The sequence below is a fragment of the Agrilus planipennis genome, unplaced genomic scaffold (assembly GCF_000699045.2).
Source record: "Agrilus planipennis isolate EAB-ADULT unplaced genomic scaffold, Apla_2.0 scaffold207, whole genome shotgun sequence".
NCBI classification, from domain to species: Eukaryota; Metazoa; Arthropoda; class Insecta; order Coleoptera; family Buprestidae; genus Agrilus; species Agrilus planipennis.
The window spans coordinates 283,221-307,273 of NW_020438969.1; the positions used below are offsets into that span (position 1 = coordinate 283,221).

A 24,053-nucleotide genomic window follows, 5' to 3' on the forward strand; every position below is an offset into this window, starting at 1 on the left:
ATGCTACATTTTAGGATAACGTATGCTCCAACAAGGTCCTTTAAATATATGGATATCTACTTGCTGAAGCTAATCCCGGCGTAGCTAACCACTACGTGATAGGCACGTTACCATAATCGAATAAAATAATTCGAAGTGGATATGGTAAAGTGCCTATCACGTAGTGGTTAGCTACGCCGGGATTCGTTTCAGCAAGTACATATCCATATATTTAAATGGACCTTCTTGGAGCATACGTAATCCTAAAATGTAGCATTATACTACAGATGGCGTTTACCGCGCCATTTGTGGTAACTTTATAAAACACACTGTAAAGACAGCAGGTAAAAATTGGTCTGTGTTCTGTCAACGCTGTCTGCGACGCGCTGATGAGATCCAAAAACATTGAAATCGCAATCCGCGTCTGGCAGTTTCGACAGAATACAGACCACTTCGAATTATTTTATTTGTTTTACTATTCACACGTCTTCATTATCGTAGCTGTAATAATTCTTGTATGTTTACGTGGTTTTTTATTAAAATATATAAAGTGCATTTGCTAATGAATAAGAATATTTTAGCAAAGCAACCCGTATTCGAACAATTATCGTGCACAGAAGTACCAATCGTCAAATTTCTCCATCCAATTCCGAATTTCGAGGGCGCTCTTTCTTGAGAAGATATGAGAATAGGACTTATGGCACAGCAACCTGGCTAGAGGTGTAATAAGTTATATATGCAAAGACCTGTTGCATTGCGACGTATGAGAGTTTAGAGTGGTTTATTCATAATAAGGAAAACCAAATACGTAGTTTTTAACAAATGCCCACTGTAATACTTCTGTACGACTACTTGATTTGTCATGGGTAACACTTAACTGGCCCTTCATGTCTGAGAAGGTGTCCTATCAATCTACCTCGACTATTTTTTATTGACTTCCTCCACCATCCTCCATCCTTTTATAACACCACATCCCAAACGTTTCTAACGTTTCACGCCTATACAAAGCCTTGATCGAAATTCATATTAGATGACGAGTACCTAGCGTTTTCCCAAAAAAATACTTGTTTCGAAATTCACTGATAAAATTAGTTTGTGGATGGTCTGTATTATATGATGGTTTCCTTACTGTTAGCCAATATACAAAAACCAAAAAATTTTTATGTCAAAAATATACAAAATTCAATTCATCATCACCATCATCATATCATCATAAGGTCGTCAGCCCTGAGATTGGTTGGACATGTGCCTCCGCTCTTTCCTATCCCGAGCCAAACTTCGCATTTTCCTAAAACAAGAACAACCCACATCCTTAACTATTTGCGAACAGTAATCTAACCTAGATCTGCCTCTACCCCCCCCTAACTCCTGTTTCTACCTCCAATATGTCTCCGACTAGACCTTCATGTCTGAGAAGGTGACCTACCAACCTATTTCGCCTATTTTTTATTGACTTCCAGAGAGTTCTCTGTTCTCCTATTCTTTCTAATACCTCTTCATTTCTAACTTTTTCTACCCACGTTATCCTAATCATTCGCTTATAACATCACATTTCGAAAGCTTCTAACCTTTTCTTTTCCGCCGCGCCCACTGTCCATGTTACGCACCCATGCAACGCCGTACTCCAAACATACACCTTCAACAACCTTTTTCGAATTTCTAGATTAACCGTTCGCGAGCATAGAAGTAACTTCTTTTTATTAAAGACGACACGACCCTGCGCTATCCTCTGCTTTATATTCCTACTACTCCTTCCGTCCTGACTTATCTGACTTTCTAGACATCTAAAATCAGCCACTTCTTCTAATTTTTCGTCTCCTATCTTTATATTCACTCTTTCACTACTTTTACTTCCCTTGCATACCAGTATTTTAGTCTTACTTTTATTTATTTTAATACAGTACTGATCTGTCAGTACTGCTTCCATTTTATTTAATGCTATCTCTAATTCTTCCTCGCTGTTATTAAATTATATAGATTATAGAGCATGGCAATTTGTGAATTTTTGAGGCTACTATTTTNTTGACTTCCTCCACCATCCTCCATCCTTTTATAACACCACATCCCAAACGTTTCTAACGTTTCACGCCTATACAAAGCCTTGATCGAAATTCATATTAGATGACGAGTACCTAGCGTTTTCCCAAAAAAATACTTGTTTCGAAATTCACTGATAAAATTAGTTTGTGGATGGTCTGTATTATATGATGGTTTCCTTACTGTTAGCCAATATACAAAAACCAAAAAATTTTTATGTCAAAAATATACAAAATTCAATTCATCATCACCATCATCATATCATCATAAGGTCGTCAGCCCTGAGATTGGTTGGACATGTGCCTCCGCTCTTTCCTATCCCGAGCCAAACTTCGCATTTTCCTAAAACAAGAACAACCCACATCCTTAACTATTTGCGAACAGTAATCTAACCTAGATCTGCCTCTACCCCCCCCTAACTCCTGTTTCTACCTCCAATATGTCTCCGACTAGACCTTCATGTCTGAGAAGGTGACCTACCAACCTATTTCGCCTATTTTTTATTGACTTCCAGAGAGTTCTCTGTTCTCCTATTCTTTCTAATACCTCTTCATTTCTAACTTTTTCTACCCACGTTATCCTAATCATTCGCTTATAACATCACATTTCGAAAGCTTCTAACCTTTTCTTTTCCGCCGCGCCCACTGTCCATGTTACGCACCCATGCAACGCCGTACTCCAAACATACACCTTCAACAACCTTTTTCGAATTTCTAGATTAACCGTTCGCGAGCATAGAAGTAACTTCTTTTTATTAAAGACGACACGACCCTGCGCTATCCTCTGCTTTATATTCCTACTACTCCTTCCGTCCTGACTTATCTGACTTTCTAGACATCTAAAATCAGCCACTTCTTCTAATTTTTCGTCTCCTATCTTTATATTCACTCTTTCACTACTTTTACTTCCCTTGCATACCAGTATTTTAGTCTTACTTTTATTTATTTTAATACAGTACTGATCTGTCAGTACTGCTTCCATTTTATTTAATGCTATCTCTAATTCTTCCTCGCTGTTATTAAATTATATAGATTATAGAGCATGGCAATTTGTGAATTTTTGAGGCTACTATTTTTCGTATATTTACGCTAGGTTCTACGAACCCTGATTTTTTATAATTTTAGTTTCGAAAATAGATGGGACACTTTTTCGACAATAATACATGCAGACACATATACTTTTCCAAATTATGCAGCAATGCTATTGTGTCCTTCAAAATGCAAAAGATATTAAATACCGTAATTTTGATTTTCAGGCCGACTGCAATAACTTCTTTATAATTGGAAAATTAACAATTGTGAAAATCAACTTATACCTACATTAATAGCTTTAGAAGAGGCTGAGTTATCGTAATTTCAAACATTCAGCATTATTTAAGAACTTACTTATACTTAATAAATTATTATATATTAGATAATAAATTATAATTTTGGCCCCAAATTTTGACAATTACTTTTTCATCATCTACCACAATCCTTTTCTAAAAAGCAGTGTTAATGTCAAAAAGCACCCTAATATTTACCTGTATTACAGAATAAACCTTTATCAAGCGATAAAAGTTAGTATAGCTCAAGGTGTGGCGGTCTAACATGTTTACTTTCCTGAATCAATAAGAAGTTAAAACATGGCAGAAATTCTTACTCAGAACAGAACGATTTACGATTTGCCCTTCTATTTCTGTTTATAATCTTGATCAAGTATGTATAAAGCAAGTACTTACATTAAATTCTTACATTTCGTTGCTACGTTTATAACAATACTTTTCATTTTTCTATTATGCATTAAATTTAAACCTAGTAACACATCACGAGGTTTTGCCTTACCTCAAAAATGCAAAATTGAATCATTAATTAGAATGTTTCTATTTACGAATCTGTTTGACTAATCACTTTAAATAACTATTTCAAGTTGTACAAAGTATTAAAATTCGTGAAACTACTCAAGTATTTATACTAAAATTAATTGAAAAATAAATTGAACGTTTTAAATAATATTTGTTTATATTCTGATGAGAGCGTAGACATTTCACTTTGAAGGAGGTTGTAAAATTTGTATTTTTATTTCTTTCGGGATACTTTGTGAACTTGCAAGGAGGAGTACGGTTTTATTATACATAAATGAGCCTTTTAAGAAGGTTAGTAGATGCATCAGCTACAGAGATAGGACTTAATAAATATTATATATGTTAAAATAGCTTTGCGCTCTGAAAATGAGCATTTTTCATGAAAACGTTAATAGGGAGGTGAAGTAGTATTCGATGAAGTTCTAAATTCTACAACTGTTTTTGTAAAATACAAGATGTTCTATTTAAAGTAAACAAGTTATTTCCATATTTAATCTGTATTTATTTAGTTCTAACTTTTGGACACCCTGTATACGTTAGTCAATTTTTCACAATGGTGATACAAAACATAATCAATTAACCGGTTTCAATTTAAATTTGGTTTTAAAAGCGGTAATAATACACATTGAGAATTTAAAATCTTCACAAAATTCAAAATATATCAAAATTTTTGAGGTTTAGGTGAAGTGTAATTCGGTGTTATTTTGATCATAGAATACAAAAATAGAAAAATACATAGGGTGTTCCATTTAAAAAAATGTAACTTTGATAGGTTTTGTATTTTTTGATACCCTGTACATTATGAAAATAATTTTAATTTTATGTACCACTTATGGGTTCCTACGCCTACAACAAAATTTTTCAAAAGTCTTGGAACATAGCCGTAATCATTCGTGTCGAATAACGTGAATAACCCTGTATACTATTAAGGTTTCAATTTTATGGGAAATACATCACATACATTCCTCCAGAAACTTTTACGATTAATGAAAATTACTTAAAGGGTTTTTTTAACTTCTCAGTTACTATTGATACTCTACGGTTGAATTATTCTGGTGGTGAATTTATTCTCTGTGGAAACTTTAACATCCCTGGATTTAAATGGATTCAGTCTAACCATATATCCAGAACTCAAGGATATAGAATCAGATCTGTATAAATAAACTAGGTCTAAAACAAATTAATGACTCTTGTAAAGTTGTAAGCAATTAGCTGGACGTAGTTTTTACTAACATATGTGAATTTAAAAAAGAAGTGTATTTTGATCCATTAGTAAATATTATAAAAAATATAAATTTAATAACTAGCGAATGGTTATTCGACTATTACATAGTTGATTTCTATTATAATACAAAATATTAGTGATACAGTACCTGTATGTAATCGAAATTTAATATGATCGGAATACCTATTAGGTACTAATTATTTATGAATAAAGAAAGGTGGGAATATAGAAAAATGTAAAACAAACATTTATTACGGTAAATTTAAAAATTGAAGATCAACTATTACTAATGAAGATATAGTTCCTAATTTTCTTTATACAGACCTGGTTAAGCCATTTGATTCCGTTAACCATGATTTATCGATCAGTAAACTGAATTATTATATACGGAGGGTCTGGTACAATATTAAAGTGAATTAAATCTTTTTCAAAAAATGCATTATAAGGAGTTAAAGTAGGTAACTTTGTATCTGATTGATTTGTTGCATCTTTAGGCTCACATCTTGGTATTATAGTTTTCAATTTCATTTTTTAAAGTCTTCTAATACTGTCAAGAAGTATCTACATTTTATATAGGAATTCTAAGCGATCTAGAAAACCAGAGGCAATGTGTACTCTTTGATATTATAGCCAATGGTTAGATCTACTTTAGATATACAGAATCCTAGATGGGACATGATTAGTAAAAGTATAGAAATTAAATACTTTAGAGAATGCCTAAATGTTTTTTATATATAGGACAATAAATAATTACATCGATTCCTCAATTAAGTAATCTTAATAGGATTGATTTTCATATATCAAGTGGAGTTTTACGTAGTAACTACAAAAAGTTTAATCTAAGGAGAATGAACCCTAAATTATTTAATAGATCGGTTCTACTTAGGCCTATTAATACAGCGAATTATGTATTTAGTCGAATAGACGTCTACTGTTTGCCAATTTTTTTAGCAAAGAGAGTTTTGAGATATTGTTTATATATTAGGAACGACTGACTAAAGTTGGTTTAATAAAATAATTCGAAGTGGTCTGTATTCTGTCGAAACTGCCAGACGCGGATCGCGATTTCGATCTTGTTGGATCTCATCAGCGCGTCGAAGACAGCTCCGACAGAACACAGGCCAACTTTCACCTGCGGTCTGTGTTCTGTCGCAGTTGCCTGCGACGCGCTGATGAGATCCAAAAAGATCGATTATGGTAACGTGCCTATCACGTTGAAGTTAGCTACGCCGGGATTCGTTTCAGCAAGTAGATATCCATATATTTAAATGGACCTTGTTGGAGCATACGTAATCTTAAAATGTAGCATCGTAATACAGATGGCGTTTACCGCGTCATTTGTGGTATTTTCTAATGTTGGTTTAAGTTAAATATGTTCCATAGGTTATGTTTAAATCGAAATGTAAATTTCCTTAGTGTTGGGGAAGAGAAAATAAATAAATTAATAAATATACTTCAATATATTTTAATACATCTGTGACCAAGTATTTTCATGTTTTTTCAACATGTTTCACTAAGTGACAAGCGCAACCCGACGGGGTGGTAAAAAGTAAGTAAATATTTATCAATTTTAATATATAGGTACTTCGGCGTATAAATATAAATCCTTATTCGTGAATTAACTCATAATATTCGTTATTTTTAGTAGTCGGTTATTTAAATGAAATTAGTTTTAGGTGTCCTCATTCTAGAATGTATAAAGGCACCTACATACTTTTATTTTCACGTTATTGTTTACAGTCCAAGCGAATTTGGATCTAATGTGATTTCCCCAGGGATGACAAAGCCTTAAAAACTCGCCACGAAAAGGGCGCGAAAGCGCGATTACGTGAAATGCCACCGCCCTATTCCGGAAAATTAACATTGCGTCGGTAAAACTCGGTCAAATCAAACAAGGATGTACACTGGAAAAAAAAACGCGAATCATTGTACTGTATCTAATAAGATTCACTTTGGTTCTCTTCATATTGCGATAAAACTCACCGCCAGCAACTTTATTTTAATATAAGCTTTTAATTGTTATTTACTTAGACCGGTTAAAAATATTGTAAGCTTCAACGCTATTATAATTGATATTCTAGCTTCTACGTATTGGACATCTTTTAACAAATATACATAATTAATGTATGTGGTTGTTTAATTTTTAGTTTATTTATTTTAAAGATACCGTCAAATGTGTATAAAATATCCACATTCTAATTAAGACTAAGTTATTTATCTTCAGACTCGCAAACTCAAAGGAATTGAAAATAAGTAATTTTACAATTAGCCCTGACGAAGCCCCAAATACAGGGGGAAAAAAGTTGGGATATATTGTAAATAAATAAGTAACTTTTTTAACTGAATTAGTTCAGATTGGTTGTACGTTTAATGTACAGAATGTTTCTGAAAAAAGTAACAAGCTTGGAGAAGGTGATAGGAACTAATAAAACAAGAAATTTAAGTAAATGTTTTGTGGTCCGAAAGTTAACCGTTTTCGAGAAAAACGACCCTGGTAGAATCATGCAAGGAAACACGACAATGCAACGCCGCGTTCAATCAGCTGGTATCTAAATCCGCTTGACTTCTTTGTATGAGGTGAATAAAATAGCATGTACATCAAAAGCTAAGGTAGAATAAACCAAATTTTGAAGAAGTAATTTTGGTACATGCCTGGAAACCTGTATTTTAGTATTAAAAAGTAACCCTTCACCATATCTCAATGGTGGTTTGGATATTTACCTTACAATAGCACAGCCTAAATAAGTAATACTTTAAACAAGATCCGATTTTTGTATCCAGCGATTAGATAGTGTATATAAAGGATAAAGTCTCGTTTCATGTTTTCGTGTTGTATACAAAAATACGTCTGTACATAATAATGGCTTGACATTAAATACTCTTAAAAGAACATTAAAATGTTATAAAAGCTTAAAAACGATTTCAAACTTTCATCAATGTTACAACACAGAAAGTAATATCATTTCTGATAGAGGGTAGAAAAAATGTAATTTGAAAAAGTTTAAATACTTATAGTTAAATAACCGTAGGTATGCACAATGTTCTTGTTCTCTTTTGAATTACGGTAAAATAACTAGATAACATTGAGTGGCAGTCAGGATCAACATACCAAGAACTAAAATGTTTCAAAACGTATAGTGCTTTTCTGGTAATATATTCAGGAGAAAAATATTTCTCTAAACGAAATCCTTTATTACGGTTACTGCCTTGTCTTAATGCGGAATTTGCCTATTTCATACTTCTGGACAAGCATTTAGTAAATACTTTAAATAAAAATACTTTTTCTCATTTTTCATTTTGTATCCACTGTTACATATTGGCACACAACATACTCTACCTAGAGTCTGGCCATACGGCTAGTAGCAGCCATGTTTATCCTTTATAATTAGCAAGGCAATATATGAGAAATGTAAGACATTTACTTATAATTTATTTATTAAAGAATAATTACACAAATCGGAAAATAAACTTAACAAGTTACTCATGGAGCATGTCCATGTTCAGTTTCGCTACCTAAAGAATACCTTTTATCACTTTTAATAGATTTCATTGAGGAAATATTTAATCGAAATCTGACAATTCGATTCACTAAATTGCATCTAATTTATGGCAGGTTTCTACAATCGATCATTTTCATAATTAATTTAAACAATGTTGTTTCCAAATTACAATTCAATGCCAATAATCTATTAAAGGTTGTTCTGAGTATTTTCAGTTCCGTATTATCCATTAGGCAAAATAAGCAACACTTAGGAGCCCAAGGCCGCTTAAGGGTCCTCTCATTTTTATTTTACAACGGTTTTAAGTTAAGTTTATTTCTTGCACAACAGTATTTATTTTTTTCAACAGATGCTTACCTCTTTTTTCGCTTGGTAACATGTAAGACTTTCAGTTGTTTTATTGCAAGGTCAATTTATTTTATGTTATTTTGGTTTATTTCTTAATTTCGATACCTAAAGTATCGAGTCGTTTTAAATGACTATAAACATTCCAAAAATTCCTATAAATTTTATTGCTATAACTGTCAAGCATATGACTATAACATCCATCAATTTATTCCAAGTTTTGAATACTTTTATATCCTTGTGGTTTTATGCTAATATTAACCAAAACATTGAAAAATCCACCTAATTTACTGTTGATGATTATCATTCTTTTGGTTTGCTTACACTCCATAAAATTATAGTCGTACCAACCTACTTAAGTGGAGGGGGGCCTTATTACTTGCATTGGCTATGGGCTTAATAATAGCTTAATCCGGCCCTGGTACTCGTCACATTTGAATAAAGTTCGCATTAAATAAAAACCATTCTTATATACCTATTATTGATTTTATTGACATCGCAAAAATCTGATAAAAATTCTCTATCATCTTCCAAATAATTTTATGAGAAGACTTTTCTGAGGTGTTGAGAAATTGTAACCAGCTTTAAAGTTTGTTTAAACCTAAGAGCATTCGGTATTATTTGCACAAANGAAGTAATCGAAGCTGTAAATGGTTATTTTGAGGAGCTTGACGAATCAGTCTATAGAGATGGCATTAATAGACTGGAACACCGCTATGAGAAATGTATCAGCCTTGGAGGAGATTATGTTGAGAAATAAAAAAAAAAAATTTTTAAAAACCTTGTTTTTCTTGGTCAGGCCGGAAACTTATCAATCCACCCTCGTATTATTGATTTTATTGACATCGCAAAAATCTGATAAAAATTCTCTATCATCTTCCAAATAATTTTATGAGAAGACTTTTCTGAGGTGTTGAGAAATTGTAACCAGCTTTAAAGTTTGTTTAAACCTAAGAGCATTCGGTATTATTTGCACAAATCTGATTCGACAACATAAATTTTCTAAACAATCCTGTGAAAATCTTTCAGCTAACAAAAATACAAATTTCTTCTGTTAAACGAAACTTTTGTATAGGTTTCCAAATATTTTTGTTGCTACATGTTGCGAAATATATCGAAAAAGTCAAACACAGCTTTATATTTTAAGTTGTTTAAAGTCAGGGTTCCCTGACGTCATTAAAATTAACCACTGCTGACAATATTAACAAACCATGCAATTTTTAATAACGAGGGTGAATAATAAAACTATTATGCAGTTGTCTATTGTTTTAATATAACGAACAATTATTGTATGTACGTATCAGATATACTGAGATACAACAAAAATTGTTAATGTCAGCAAAACATGGTATTATAAATATTTGTAGCGAGAATTTTTAGTCACTTAGATAAATCTATTGGTCTTTAAGACATTTAAGTTTTTAAGTCATCTTGTAATTTCGCTTAAAGTTTTTCTGCTTTTTAGTAGTGTTACATTTAGTAGAACCTAGGATAAACATGGCCGCCGTGGGCGAGTAACAATCACAGCGATAACAGCCTACGACCAGACTCTTGTTAGTAAGTGGTTCTAGTTCTACCTATCTTTACAAATTCATGCAAATGAAATAGTGATAGACTGTAAAAAATGCTCTCAATTTATTATTTATAATTACTATAAGTCGCCACAATTCACAGCCGCTTCATTCTAAAGCGTTACACAGTTTGCTTCTCGTATATATAGTACTATACGACGAGTGTTTCGTCGGCTTGCTTCTATTTTCTACCATGCTTACAATTAATAGAATTACAGGTACCAGTCCAGTTTGCATTCTTAATGGCATGTTGATGTATACTTTAAACAGAATACCATCAGCGATGAACAAAGTAATTATTTAAATAATTTTATCAATACGGGCGTCTAAATAATGTGTACTATAATAGGAGCAAGCCCTCAATTTCGTTGTACGTTGCCAATTTACGAATTGTAAAGTTTTCTGGTTTTCTTACAATTTTTTGTCCCTCAATCGAGCTGCTTTACTCATCATGCGATTGCCTGCTGCATCTGTTTAACGCTCCAAAGCTTGTTACTTATTTCAGAAACACTGTATAAAGGGTGTGGCGTTTACAACCAATAATATATTAACCACAGATCCCTGGTGCCATTTGGAACAAAATATTATAACACTTTTGAAACAAAAAAAAAAGATTATTAAAAAAGTGTAGTAGTTTTGACGCTGACCCTGGCGAACTACAAATAGTTTTAGCGTGCAGATGATATGGGTATGTAATATCGATGGTAAAAAATTCAGGGTCAGTAGGTCGAAATGGTTCCGTTCTCCGTTAGTTACGAGTTACTCATTAGTTTGTTTAAAGTAATGTTAAGGTGTTATTTATGCACGTTTTGTTAAAAGTGACGAAGATGTTACACCAAACGCACCGTATCGAAACAAAATTTATGCATCGAGTTTTAAAATCAAAATAATTGTTCATTGACGAATTTACATTGAAATTACTCACTTATATGTTTGACAAAACTGTATTGGAAATTAGCTTCTATCCCATTTTCCATTAGATTAGTTATTTATTCAATTAGTTTAAATTTGATATTTCAGTTTAGGCGGTTACAATAAACTATTAATACAGAATCAACTTACAACATTAATACAATGCTCTTATTTATTTAAGGAATGATATAACTTTTAAAACTGATGAAAATTGTTGAACGTAAAACATTTGCTTTCATGGAATTAACAGATATGATTATGGCGCAGCCGAAGAAAATGCACTCGCGGAAAGTCGGTTACATTCAGAGAGGACCTGATCGATGGAAACCAATTCCGTAAACAAAGTAGTACAGTGTTAATTTTGTTACACGTGCTGAGAGGCCGTGGGCGACAAGTTAATTGTGATTATGAAAGGGACGATGCGAATCGAACCCACGAAAAGCATTCGCCAAATTGTATTACAGCAACAAGTATCTTCACGTGCAGTACACGGATCATTAGCCTGTACGGACATCGATATAGTTTCTTGAGGGTAGAAAACTCTCCAACAGTACACATTAAGCACGAGAGCATTTGAACAGAATGTTTCCTAGATAACGACAGTCGAACTGTTTATAATTAGATCAATGTGTCACAATCATGTGTTAGGTCAGTGTAGAACATTGATATACGGCAGAAAATTGTGACATGATACTGTAATGTTCGTGGGTTCAACAAAATTAACTTCTAAGACTGATAACAACAAAAACTATTTATTTACACTAATTATTAAAGAACTTAAAAACACTATTAAATTATTACTAAACTTAGGTTATAAATTATTCTATTTATTTACACTACTGTTGATATATCACTATTTACTGCGCTATTTATTTCACTACTATCACTGTCAATTTATTTCCCGATTCACTTCTGCGACGGTCAATTTATTTCTTCCTCTCTCAGCGATCGTCTCTTCCTTTAAATACTCTTTTGTTTACTTTCTGGAACCTTCTGGATACATCCGGATAGTTTATTTTTTCTTTGAACTGTTTAACTGCTTTCCCAGAACGCAGGTACGACACACACATTCACAAATACGGTGCACATGAAGAAAGCCGCTAGTCAGCGAATCGATAAGCTGTTCACGCATACGTGTGGCCGATCGCACACAAACACACTCGTGCTCGCGACAATACTAATCTACGGATACTACAAGTACAATGTTATTTACCGATGTAATTAATTTTTTCTGGATAGGGCTACTGACGAACCACCCATACAAGATAAGTAAAGAATATTGACGATACTCCAATGTTGTTTTGTACATCTATCTTATAATTAATAAAATTACAATTACCTGTCCAGAAGATATTAATTTACCCATTAATGTTTACGGAATGTTAATGTTATCTTTCTATTGTGTTCTTAATCATTTTGACGCGCATTTTAAATAGTACTGCATACTATCAACGATGTACAAAGCTGTTTATTTATGGCTGAATTATTATTTTTTTAATATTTGGTATTTTCTGAGATATTATGTTCGCTTTACTTGGATGAATAAATAACAATTTTAGTGCTTTGCAGTTTCCTAGTAGTTTATTTATGGTCCTTTTAAAAGTACAATAGTAATATATACGGATAATCTTATTATATAAAAAAACAAACACATATATATGTTAAGATACTTCTAAAAGTACCTATTCTTAGTGTGGTAGGGAATAAAACAGTGAATATGTAATACAACTTGACACTTAACGTAAATTATTTTTACTTTAATATGACACACTTTGCACCGAGTTCTTTGTCCTGTTAACCTACAAAGTGATCCAGTCTATCAAAGCGAGAATCTATATTTTCAATGCTTGGTGGTCTTCCTCTTTTCTTGATTTCAGTTCTTGCTAGAATATAGAATAATTCTTCTTCTGCATATTAGATGGTCTAATTTGCCGCCCTGTTGCTATGTATTATTATCCACGTATTTTGTTCAATAATGTCAAGACCAAAGGCAAGAAGACAAGAAATACCATTCTTTCCCTTTTATTCTTGTTCAGTACAGACTAACGTTTTGGTCGCAACGGTCGGCCCCACCCATGTGTTTATTATATATGTAAATATTATGCGGCTACTTGAAAGTAATTCTTTTCTTCTCCTTTCAACTGTACCTTTGAACATTTTGTGGTGGATTTACTGCAATAGCATTTAAAGCAATACACACAACATTGTTATCACACCATTTTGTTACAACTATGATCTTATTCTTAGATGACTTATACTCATAACAGTCTCGCTCTTTCTTTTTCATTTCATTTTTGTTGCTTACTGGAAAGTTTGCGCTTCGATTCTCCCGGATAGTTCCAGTGCCACGTAAACGTCTTTGTGAGAGAGCTTCAGTTAGTGGTATTGTAGTAAAAAAGTTGTCAAAAAATAAATGATAGGATAATTTAGAAGCAGAACGAAAACTACCGATGAACCCAAACCAAAATTTTTATATGCACTTTTTACTACCGACTTGGAACCTTGATAAGGCTCTACCCAATCTATGTAACAGTCACGTGTACAGCCCATCCACATTTTATATCCAAATCTAAGACGTTTATTTAGGATATACTATTTGCATCCATTCTTCCCAAAATAAGGTACCATGCATTCGTCTATCCTATGGTTTTCAGTTGGATTTGAGTATTCTAAAAATTGCTTGGTTATGCCAATGAAGAATGGACGAACTTTGGCGAGTTTGTCTCATTTGTCCAAATTATTGTTATCGCAACAATGGAGATTGGATATTATGTATTCAAAATTATCCCTTGATATTGCTCGGAAAACCATTTCATTGTATCAATTGCCGTTTCCCAATACATTTTTCTTCTAGGCAAACGTACGTATCCCCTTAAAAGTATTAGCATGCCAAAAATAATCTTATTTCGTTAGAAGTGATGTCAGCAGTTTTGTTTTTCTTAGGGGCATTAAGGTTAGTATATTTCACGAATAAATCAAAAATTTCTTCGTCAAAAAAGTTGTAAAGCAACTGCACTGGAGGCTTCTCATTTTTAACAGTGGAATACACTGGCCCTTGTACCTTATTCAATTTTATGTCGTCGTCCGCTCAATCATATTTTTGTGATTTTTTTGCAACTTATCTGAATAATAGACAAAGGAATATCGTCTTCATCGTTAAAGTGGTCAGCAATTTCAGCTTCAGCCATGAGTTGAGTACCGGGCAGACTGTTAACGGACAACAAATCTTCATCGCCAGAATCTTCGTCTGGAGCATCGTCACAGGAATTTATCGATGGCATCATAGTAATATCTAATGGAGTGTTACCACTGTCATCATCCTCGTCGAGACTGATCAATAAATAATGTAGAATTAGTCCTCTGCAATATAAACATATTCCATAAAATACCCCCATGTTCCTATTATCCTTTTGCAAGGACACCGCCATTTAAAAAGTCAGTAAAATCTCCAGTGTTCTTTTTATTATATTATCATTTTGGCAACTAATTAGAAAAGTAAGAAGATAAATCTTCCAGAAATACAGCAAAAAAATTTAAAACCCACCCGACTAGTCTTTTATCAATCTTTGCTGTATGTGTGCACACTTCTAATCAGTGGTAAACTGAACGTATCAATATTATTGTTTTCTATACTCTTCGAACGTGATCTTTATGTGGAGCCATCTACAGATCACTATTTAGAACAAACTTTGAAGCGGATTTTAAAATGCTATGCATTCTGACCATTTGAAAGGACAATAGGCATATCTGGGCTTTAATTATGTTGCTTTATTCACCATGCGATTTCCTATTGCAGTTAACACCTTCCAAAGTTTGTCATTTATTTTAGAAATACCCTTAATGGTAATAGGAGCCTATCGTTTTTCTTGTAAATAATTCTGATTATTCTACATTGTAAAGATATCAGAGCAATTAATAGATTACTATAGGTACGCACGTCCCCATGCTATGATTCAATAACTAGCAACACTACTGAAAAAGACATAATATATAACCAATAAAAAATTAGTTTGTATTAGTTTTGATAATGCAGTAAATATAAAAAGTAGATGCATATTGTAGCGAGCACGAGTGTGTTCGTGTGCGATCGGGCACACGTATGCGTGAACAGCTTATCGATTCGCTGACTAGCCGCGGGCGGCTTTCTTCATGTGCGCCGTATTTGTAAATGTGTGTGTCGTACCTGCGTTCTGGGAAAGCAGTTAAACAGTTCAAAGAAAAAATAAACTATCCGGATGTTTCCAGAAGGTTCAAGAAAGTAGACAAAAGAGTATAATTTAAAGAAAGATACGAAACGCCGATATAAGTAAAAATAAATTTACCGTTGCATAAGTGAATCCAGGAATAAATTGACAGTGATAGAAATGAAATAAATAGCGCAGTGAATAGTGACATATCAACAACAGTGTAAATAAATAGAATAATTCACAACCTATTTTTTTTAATAATTAGTGTAAATAAATAGTTTTTATCGTTATCAGTCTTAGAAGTTAATTTTGTTAAACCCACGAACATTACAATATCTAGTTTTCTTCATAGTATTTATATGTTCAATCCATCTCATGTAGCGGTCAAAATATATTGCCAATTATTTAGTGCATTTAACTCTTTGTATATTGATATTATTAATTACAACATTTATACTGCAGACGGACATTTTAAGGGTTCTACTTTTGCCATTTGGCTAATATTGGACATTAAAAAGGAAGAAAATAGCATTTCTATGTATTTCCCGACTACCAAGTTATCGAAATTGAATGTATATTATAGATAAAATAAATAGTACATTAAGAAACAGAATACTCACATATAGTTTGTATAATAGGAAGAGCTATTCTAAATATACAGAAACATAAGATGTCGTTGGCCATGGTTGATGTTTTCTGAAAAAAAAAACGAAAGGTTGATTACTGAAGCTGCACAAACACTTTTGCATGCCTTTCCCTTTTTACGCTAATAACATAATATATCTATTTTTAAAAATTCATTCACCAATATTTACAATGGACTTACTTACTGGGTAGACATAAGCTTATGACTTTGTTAAAATGAAAGAGCTTTTCGTGGAGACCAATTTTGCGACGTACACATGTTGTAGAAAAACGGATAAAGCAAATGTGTTTCTTACTAACACTGCCTTAATGGTAAGAGATATATGAATGTTTTCTATAGAAAGTTGTAGAGCTTAAAAAGGCGACAACATACATCTCCGTATGTTAAGGGTAATTCACAAGTTAATAAAATATAACTCTTAATCATAAACTGAATTTCATACGACGAATCCGCGGGAACATCTAGTGTTATATAAATAGAGGGGAAAACTTATTAATCCTTCTTTTCTTACCTTACGCTATTTAAAATGTAGACCTTTTGAATGATTAAGGGATCAAATTTTAAAGAAAATACAAGAAAATAAAGGTTTTTATTTATTAAATTCCAATGAACTATTCACCTTCAATTAATATAATACAATGGAATACAATACACCCCGGCGGGGTGTGACAACTGCAATAACAAAAATTTTTCCTCATTAACCTGAGGAAGTTTGTAGTGGATGGAAAATCGAAAATGAATTTTCACATTAATATTGCAATAGAAAATTGAATAAAAAAAAAATACCAACATTACCATTATTACAACGTTAGGACAATCTCGTCTGATTAAAAATTGACAAAAATAGTCTAATATTTTTCTTCACAGTTTAGTTTTACTGTCTTTTATTGAGGCTATGGCTACACTTTTGCCAACAATACCACCCCACATCAGTTGACTAGTTATTTGTACATAATAATCAATGAACTACAAAATTAAATTTCATATCAGAGCAACCAAAATTTCGACCACGGTCCATCACAAGTTCATCAAGAATCCTACTTAAATGTCTTTTAAAAAATTAGATAGAAACGCCACAGGAGGTATATATATGTAACACAACTAGCTCAAACTTAGTTTTTGTTGTATTAGTATTGGAAATGTAAAAAAAAATTAGTAAAATGGACAATTTTTTGGATATCACGATGTGAAGATTCGGAATTTGAAAAAAAACACATTACAACGAGAAAGAGCCATGGAATATTTTTCTGTAATGGGCCGAGAAACTGGTTATCAACGGAGACAATCTGCGGTATCATTATTGAGCGCAAAAGCCAAATACATTGCGGCAGAAGGCAGTGCTCAAGAAAGATATGTCTGAAAGTTTTGTTGAAAGAACAGATTAGCAGTCATTAATGTGATAGCGAATTTAAAAATGAACAATAAAGGCGTAATGTCGCTAATTAAAACTGGTCAGTTTTGTAAGACAAATATGAAATCCTTAAATATTACATACGAATTTTCTAGCAACTATTCATTTAAACGGGTTTTGTACAAATGCAGTTTATTTTAAACAATAACACTATGTATGCACATAGTTGGATTCACGAACACTTACTTACTTCACACTTTGTTTGTGTCATCTTATATTAATTGGTAGTCGTACTATTTATGTCGTTTGTTGATACATCAGGTGTTTTTAACTACTGCTCTGGTGCTACTTCTCAAATCCTATTCAACCGTTACCTGGCTGTCTGTCGTCCATATTATCATGGAATTTTCTAGACTCACTCACGATATTTCTTGAACCTTCTGGTAGGCTCTAGCAAATTTCCTTACATATGCATGTGTATAAGTTCTTGTCGTCAAACTATGTACGTTCATATCCGCAATACTGCCTCCTTCTTAAGGATCATATGCTGCCGTCATTTCAAACGATCATGCCTGCATTTGCAGCTCTAGCCCTTATGACATCCAGAAGGAGCAATCCACTGTCTTCCATTGGACGGGTTCTATCGGAACGCAACCTCCAGCATGCTATATATCACCCGCCCGTTCAGCCCTCTTGCTAATATCGGTAGGACTAGCTAACTGGTTAGCAGCAGGACTCGAGTTCCACCTAGAAATCCCTTAACAAAGGTTAAATGGATCTGACAGATGATTTTGCTTTGATGACGACGAGGGTAACACATAAATAATTCCCATCCTTCTTTTTCTGTGTTGAACTTGCAGCTCCGGCAAAATGCCCAAACTTGTTTATAAAAACCACAATTTCAGGATTTCACGGACTATATTCAATTCTTAGGCCACACAACGATCTAGCTAATATACATTCCAGAATGCAAGCACGGTGTAGTTATGAGTTTCAATATACTAGGAATCTAGAAAAGAAACCTGCATAATTCTGATTTCCAGCGTATGGAAATAATAAGGTATTTCTATATTTCTATTAGATCAGGGAGAAGATTATCGTTTTAGTTGTTGTTTGATATCAAATACATTTTAGTAAATATAGTAAGTCCTTTTTGGACTGGGTTTGAGCTTAGGTAGATGAACTACAAGTTTGGTTTAAACAAGGTCTGAGTTGTTCTCGCCGCTCGCGACTGAATTTTAAGCATCCAAGGCTTTCTTTCTGTAGCAGGTGTGGTTCAATTTACTATTCATTTACAGTTTTGTCAAAAGTATAAGGCATAACTCTCTACTGAAGAAATCTTGGTTAAAGAGAAGGAAGTCTATGTAAGTTACCATACTTCTGTTGTTCTAAATTGTCATAATAATAGATACGATGACCTTCAGTGGCATGTATCTAACCCAAATATATATGCAAATCATTATTCTTCCCCCATGACCCGTGATAAATAACCATGTTCAGACAACAGGTAATTTAACATGTGCTACCGAAGAGCGTAGCCTTCACAAATCGTTGGTGCACGGTTTGACTAAATTGGACTTTGTACCAATACACAACTTTTGGTATTTTCAATTCCTTGATGACATACTTGTTACAAACCCTAAATTCCCTGACTGTACGTAATGGTGCTTGACTGATCTCATACACAAATAACATATTTGAAATGAATTGTTAAAGTATAATAATCTGATTCGGTTTTGTTAGAGTTTTCGCAATCCTTGGATCGAATGTTGGATCATATTGGTTCCCACAAACAACAAAAATATTATAAATGACGCAGTAAACGCCATCTGTAGTACGATGCTACAATTTTAGGATTACGTATGCTCCAACAACGTCCACTTGTGTGGATATCTACTTGCTGAAAACGAATCCCGGCGTAGCCAACCTCAACGTGATAGGCACGTTAGCTTAATCGAATAAAATAATCCGAAGTGGTCTGTATTCTGTCGAAACTGCCAGACGTGGATCGCGATTTCGATCTTTTTGGATCTCATCAGCGCGTCGCAGGCAGCTCCGACAGAACACAGACCAACTTTTACCTGCTGTCTTAACAGTGCGTTTTAGAAAATACAACAAATGACGCAGTAAACGCCATTGGAAAACTGTATTTCCAAAAGATTGAATTAAATTTTTATAACTTCGGAACTAATTTAGTGTTAGAAAAAAAAACAAGAGTAAACATATGTGATTTTCGTTGTTGTTAGTAGACTGGTATTATACAAGCTACTATTATACTTTGGAGTTGATGTTAATAATGAAGTTTTATAACCAGCTATTTAATTGTTCATTTTTGTTGTATTGTCTAAAGTTTACTATTTGCTTTTGGAATCTTTCTTACAGATATTCAAAGAAAGATAATTATTAATTTAGCAATTTGGTAAAAGGTAGGTATGCCCTTTTTAAGATTGTAGTCTTTGAACTAGGGACAGTCACCTCCTTAATAGTCGAACTTTTCTTTAAAGTAAAAGCTATATTTTAATCTGAATTGACTTCATTCTGAAACTTCTATAAACAATTGAAGAGATTAATATTTCTGACTCTAAAATAAAATTGTCAGGTTGAATTCTTGATTTTTATTTAGAAATTAATTTTTGATGGCAACAGCTAAAGAAATGGCTGTCATGCAATTGCATCTGGGCAAAATTATATTGAATGCTTATAATGAATCTAATGTTCAAATTCAACAAAACGTTAGATCGAGGCACTTCTTCAGCAATAATTTCATCGGGGAATAACAGTTTTTGTACTAATCACGAGAAATTGTGAAAATTTAAATTTTCAGAGATCATGAATACTTAACTAAAAATTTTTTCGCAACAGTACATGAAGTTTATGCCCAAGGTAAAACCTATTTGTTACAGAAATTGAACAGGATAGCTCCAAAGCCTGTAACCCATACTCAATAAGCAGCAGCATCTCCAACTTCACAGTTAATAAGGATCGATACTACTCATCTTCCGCAATTGAAAATTCATAAATTCATGGAAAATCATTGAGGTTATAAATTTTTCACCTTTAATCATTATTTAAACGATCCATATCATCCCAATTTTGTTAGGGTTTTGGGAAAATTTGATCATATCGCTTCATATACAGATTTTTCTACATGACTCCCTGTTACGAATTATATTAAATTAAACTTCATTTGTCTAATTCTACAAGGCTTTAAGTCGTACGTTAGAAACTGATGACAGTATTAGCGAGTGATTTTCACTTAATGCCATGACACTCTCACTACTAACAGGGGAGTCAAATTTGGTTCTGCAGTTCTGCATTCAATCCGCGACGTCTTTAGTAGAAGAATACCAGGTTTCTAGACGGTATTTACTGGAACATTCTGGAACGCGGCCAGCCTCTATAAATAGCAAGTCTTAAGATTAGCACGCCACAAAACTCCAAGTGAAGCACTATCACACACCCTAGAGTTCGAAGAGGCGAAAAATCACGTAGGTACAACAAGCAGAAATTGACAATACAATTACAAAAGAAGGAGTCATGTCGCTCATCAGCGAATGCGTAATCGATGTCAAGAAAGCTACTGCTTGAAACACAGAATAACGGAACCCACAGTGTTATGAATATAAAAGAATTGGTCATTTTGCTCGAGACTGCAAGAAACAACTGCAGTGGTCGTCAAAAATGCTGGAATTGTAGATTAGGTCACCTAAATCGAGAGTGCACCTCGAGAAAACAAAATCCAAAACGTTGGAAATGTAAAAAGACTGGTTTTTATGTTGGAAACTTGTAAGAATTACAGTGGTCGTCCGACGTGCTGGAATTGTGGGAGAATTGGACACATAAATCAAGATTGGCCTTTAAACAATACACGGTCTTTCGGCGAAAATAGACGACAATAGGAAGGACGAATGCAGCCTCGGTATAGAACATCGCCCAGGCAAACAGCACACGGAAACGCAAATACACTATCCCGGAGACTCCCCTCCCACAGGGTCCTCATCCTGTCGGGGTGAGGGGGCTCAGTACCCATACACATGTTATGGCGAAGGAAAAGAACCCCCGGACATCTGGAAGCCAAAGTGATTGTGGGAAGCGGGAGCACGGGCGAAGGTCCGGAAGCACCCGTCTGGTGTTTTGTAGAGTTCCGCGGAAGCCCCGAGGGGAAACTACACGGCAAGCTGGCATTCGAAGGCGATGTAAGCCCAGCACAGACGAGGTAGGCTGGCTAACATGGAGGCCGCTCTTCCCCGCAATAATGCCTGCCGAGTCGAAAGGGAGGCTCTCCCGGTGCGGCCACCAACATCTTTAGTGGCAAGCGCATGGGGACCTCGACAGGCGGCGAAAAGTCAGCGGTCCTCTGGGTAGCTGCACACCCTACCCACGTCTAAGGCGAAGTAAGTGACCTGGCAAGAGGTGCGCATCAGGCGGGGTCACAGAGTTGAAGGAGGTTACAACGTGGAGCATAGTGGAAGTCTTGTATGAATCGGATGTGCAGTCTGACCCTCGGGCTGCACACCTGTGGCGAAAGCAGAGTGGATGCGAAAGCATAGTAGCTCGAGCAATCCAGGAGGCCGGTGATTGCGAGTATACGGCAAAACGGATGTCACCCAGCGAGGGGTGCTCCAGAGAGCCTGTGCGGGTACTCGGGAGGCGGGGAAGCCCCAGGAGTCTAGCTTCGATTCCAATCCCGACAATTGGTGGTAGTTGCGTACAATCCGCATGCTGCATTAGGGGGCTGTGCAGCTAATCGCCCGGTTCGTTGAGTAGTCCCTGCATTGAACGCTAAATGGATAAATGTAGATAGGTCCGAACTTGGGGGTTACTCGCTTTGTTAACCTTCAGGCACCGCATAGGTGGCTTCCTGAGACCAATCCGCCGAACGGAGGGGAGACCCCAAGGAGCCCCTCATTCCATCATGGCTCAGCTGTGTTGGTTTGAAGTGTGGATTTGCCATGACATGGTAAGGAGCCGCACGTGAAATCTTTATTAGTTATCCCGGAAACTGCGAGGAAAACTGCTAACATTGTTCATCTGCAAAGAAGGCAGAACTGGCATCGATCTGGTGTAACCTACCCACCATTCAGCCTGAGGAATCTTGGGAAGATAAGGCATTAATCGAAGACCAAAAGAATGACGAAGACATTGGCCCAATAGTGAGGTGGAAGAAAGCCGGAACCTCAAGACGATCGTGGGCAGATGTAAGCCACCTAAATCAAACAACGAAAAGTCATTGGATGCAGTGGACTTTCCGTAACTTGGATCACGGAATTTTAAAAAGAATGTGACAAAGTCCAAATGGAACCCGAAACAAGCTCCAAGTGGTATATCCGAAGAAAACAATTTCAGAATTCACAGAACCAATCCACGACGAAGGACATTTCGCGAACGATTTTATTGATCACGAAGTAGAAATTATGTGGGAGATCGGTGCAGGAAATGCCTGAAATGACCCGCCAGTAAGGGACCAAAGAAAAGAAGTCGTGGACGAATGCAACAGTACAACGTGGGAGCGCCATTCCCAATGACAGACTCCGGTAACCGACACATCTTGGTAGTCATGAATTACTTCAGCAAATATCAAATCAGAAAACACACACCGTTGTCGAAAAAATTGTCAGTGATTAGATTACTCGATATGGAGTGCCAATGGAATTCAATTTCGACCAAGCAGGAACTTCCAATCGATTTTATTTAAGAACATTACTGAAATGGGCATTACTAAAACGAGGACTACGCCCTACATACATAGTCTAATGGAATAGTTGAACGATTTAACGCTTTCCTGGAGACCAATTTAAGAAGTGTCGTCAACGCGACTAAACTGACTGGGACCAACACATCACTATTCCTCCTGGCTTATAGATTCGCTATCCATGAAACAACTGGAAGAATAGAAACCAGAATGAAGGAACTCAGGCCCGGCTTTCTCCCTACAGAGGCGACGTAACTGATGAAGTTTTTTACAATGGATGTTGATATATGTATATAGGTACTCAAAATTCAACTTTATTAAAGGCGCGTTGCTAATTTAAAAACTAACTGATTTATTTAAATTTAATACAAGCAGTAACTTTAAAGATTGGAAGTTTCTGAAACAATTTCATTCAATTCATAGTTATTCTACAGTTTGATTAACTCCATCTAACCATTTAATAGCAAGCGACACACCGTTATAGTTTTTCCAATTTTTCGGGAAGAGGTTGACCTTCGACTTTTGTAACACCTTTTGGTATTGTGCCGGAAAGCCTCTTTTAAATAATTAATTATAATTCCTCATAATTGTTTCGAAATTTTAAAAATAAATGAACTGCCAATGCGAATACAAAAAAAAATTATTCTTTACTTTCAATCATTATTACACCATTATTGAAACCTGTCTTGTTGAAATAACAAACAATCTAGTAAGGACCTTACAGAATTATTTTTCGCGTCATCCATAACGAATAAAATTTCAGAG

General features: G+C 34.6%; 1 protein-coding gene across 1 annotated transcript in view; it reads right to left on the minus strand.

Annotated features, from left to right (window-relative positions):
• The window catches only part of LOC108738716 (piezo-type mechanosensitive ion channel component), an 80,528-nt gene extending 58,896 nt beyond the window's left edge, over positions 1–21,632 (minus strand). The window contains exon 1 of the mRNA XM_025975368.1: positions 21,561–21,632. Coding sequence (XP_025831153.1) covers positions 21,561–21,632 — 72 coding nt within the window. The remainder of the gene's footprint in view (positions 1–21,560) is intronic.
• Between the last annotated feature and the right edge of the window lie 2,421 nt (positions 21,633–24,053).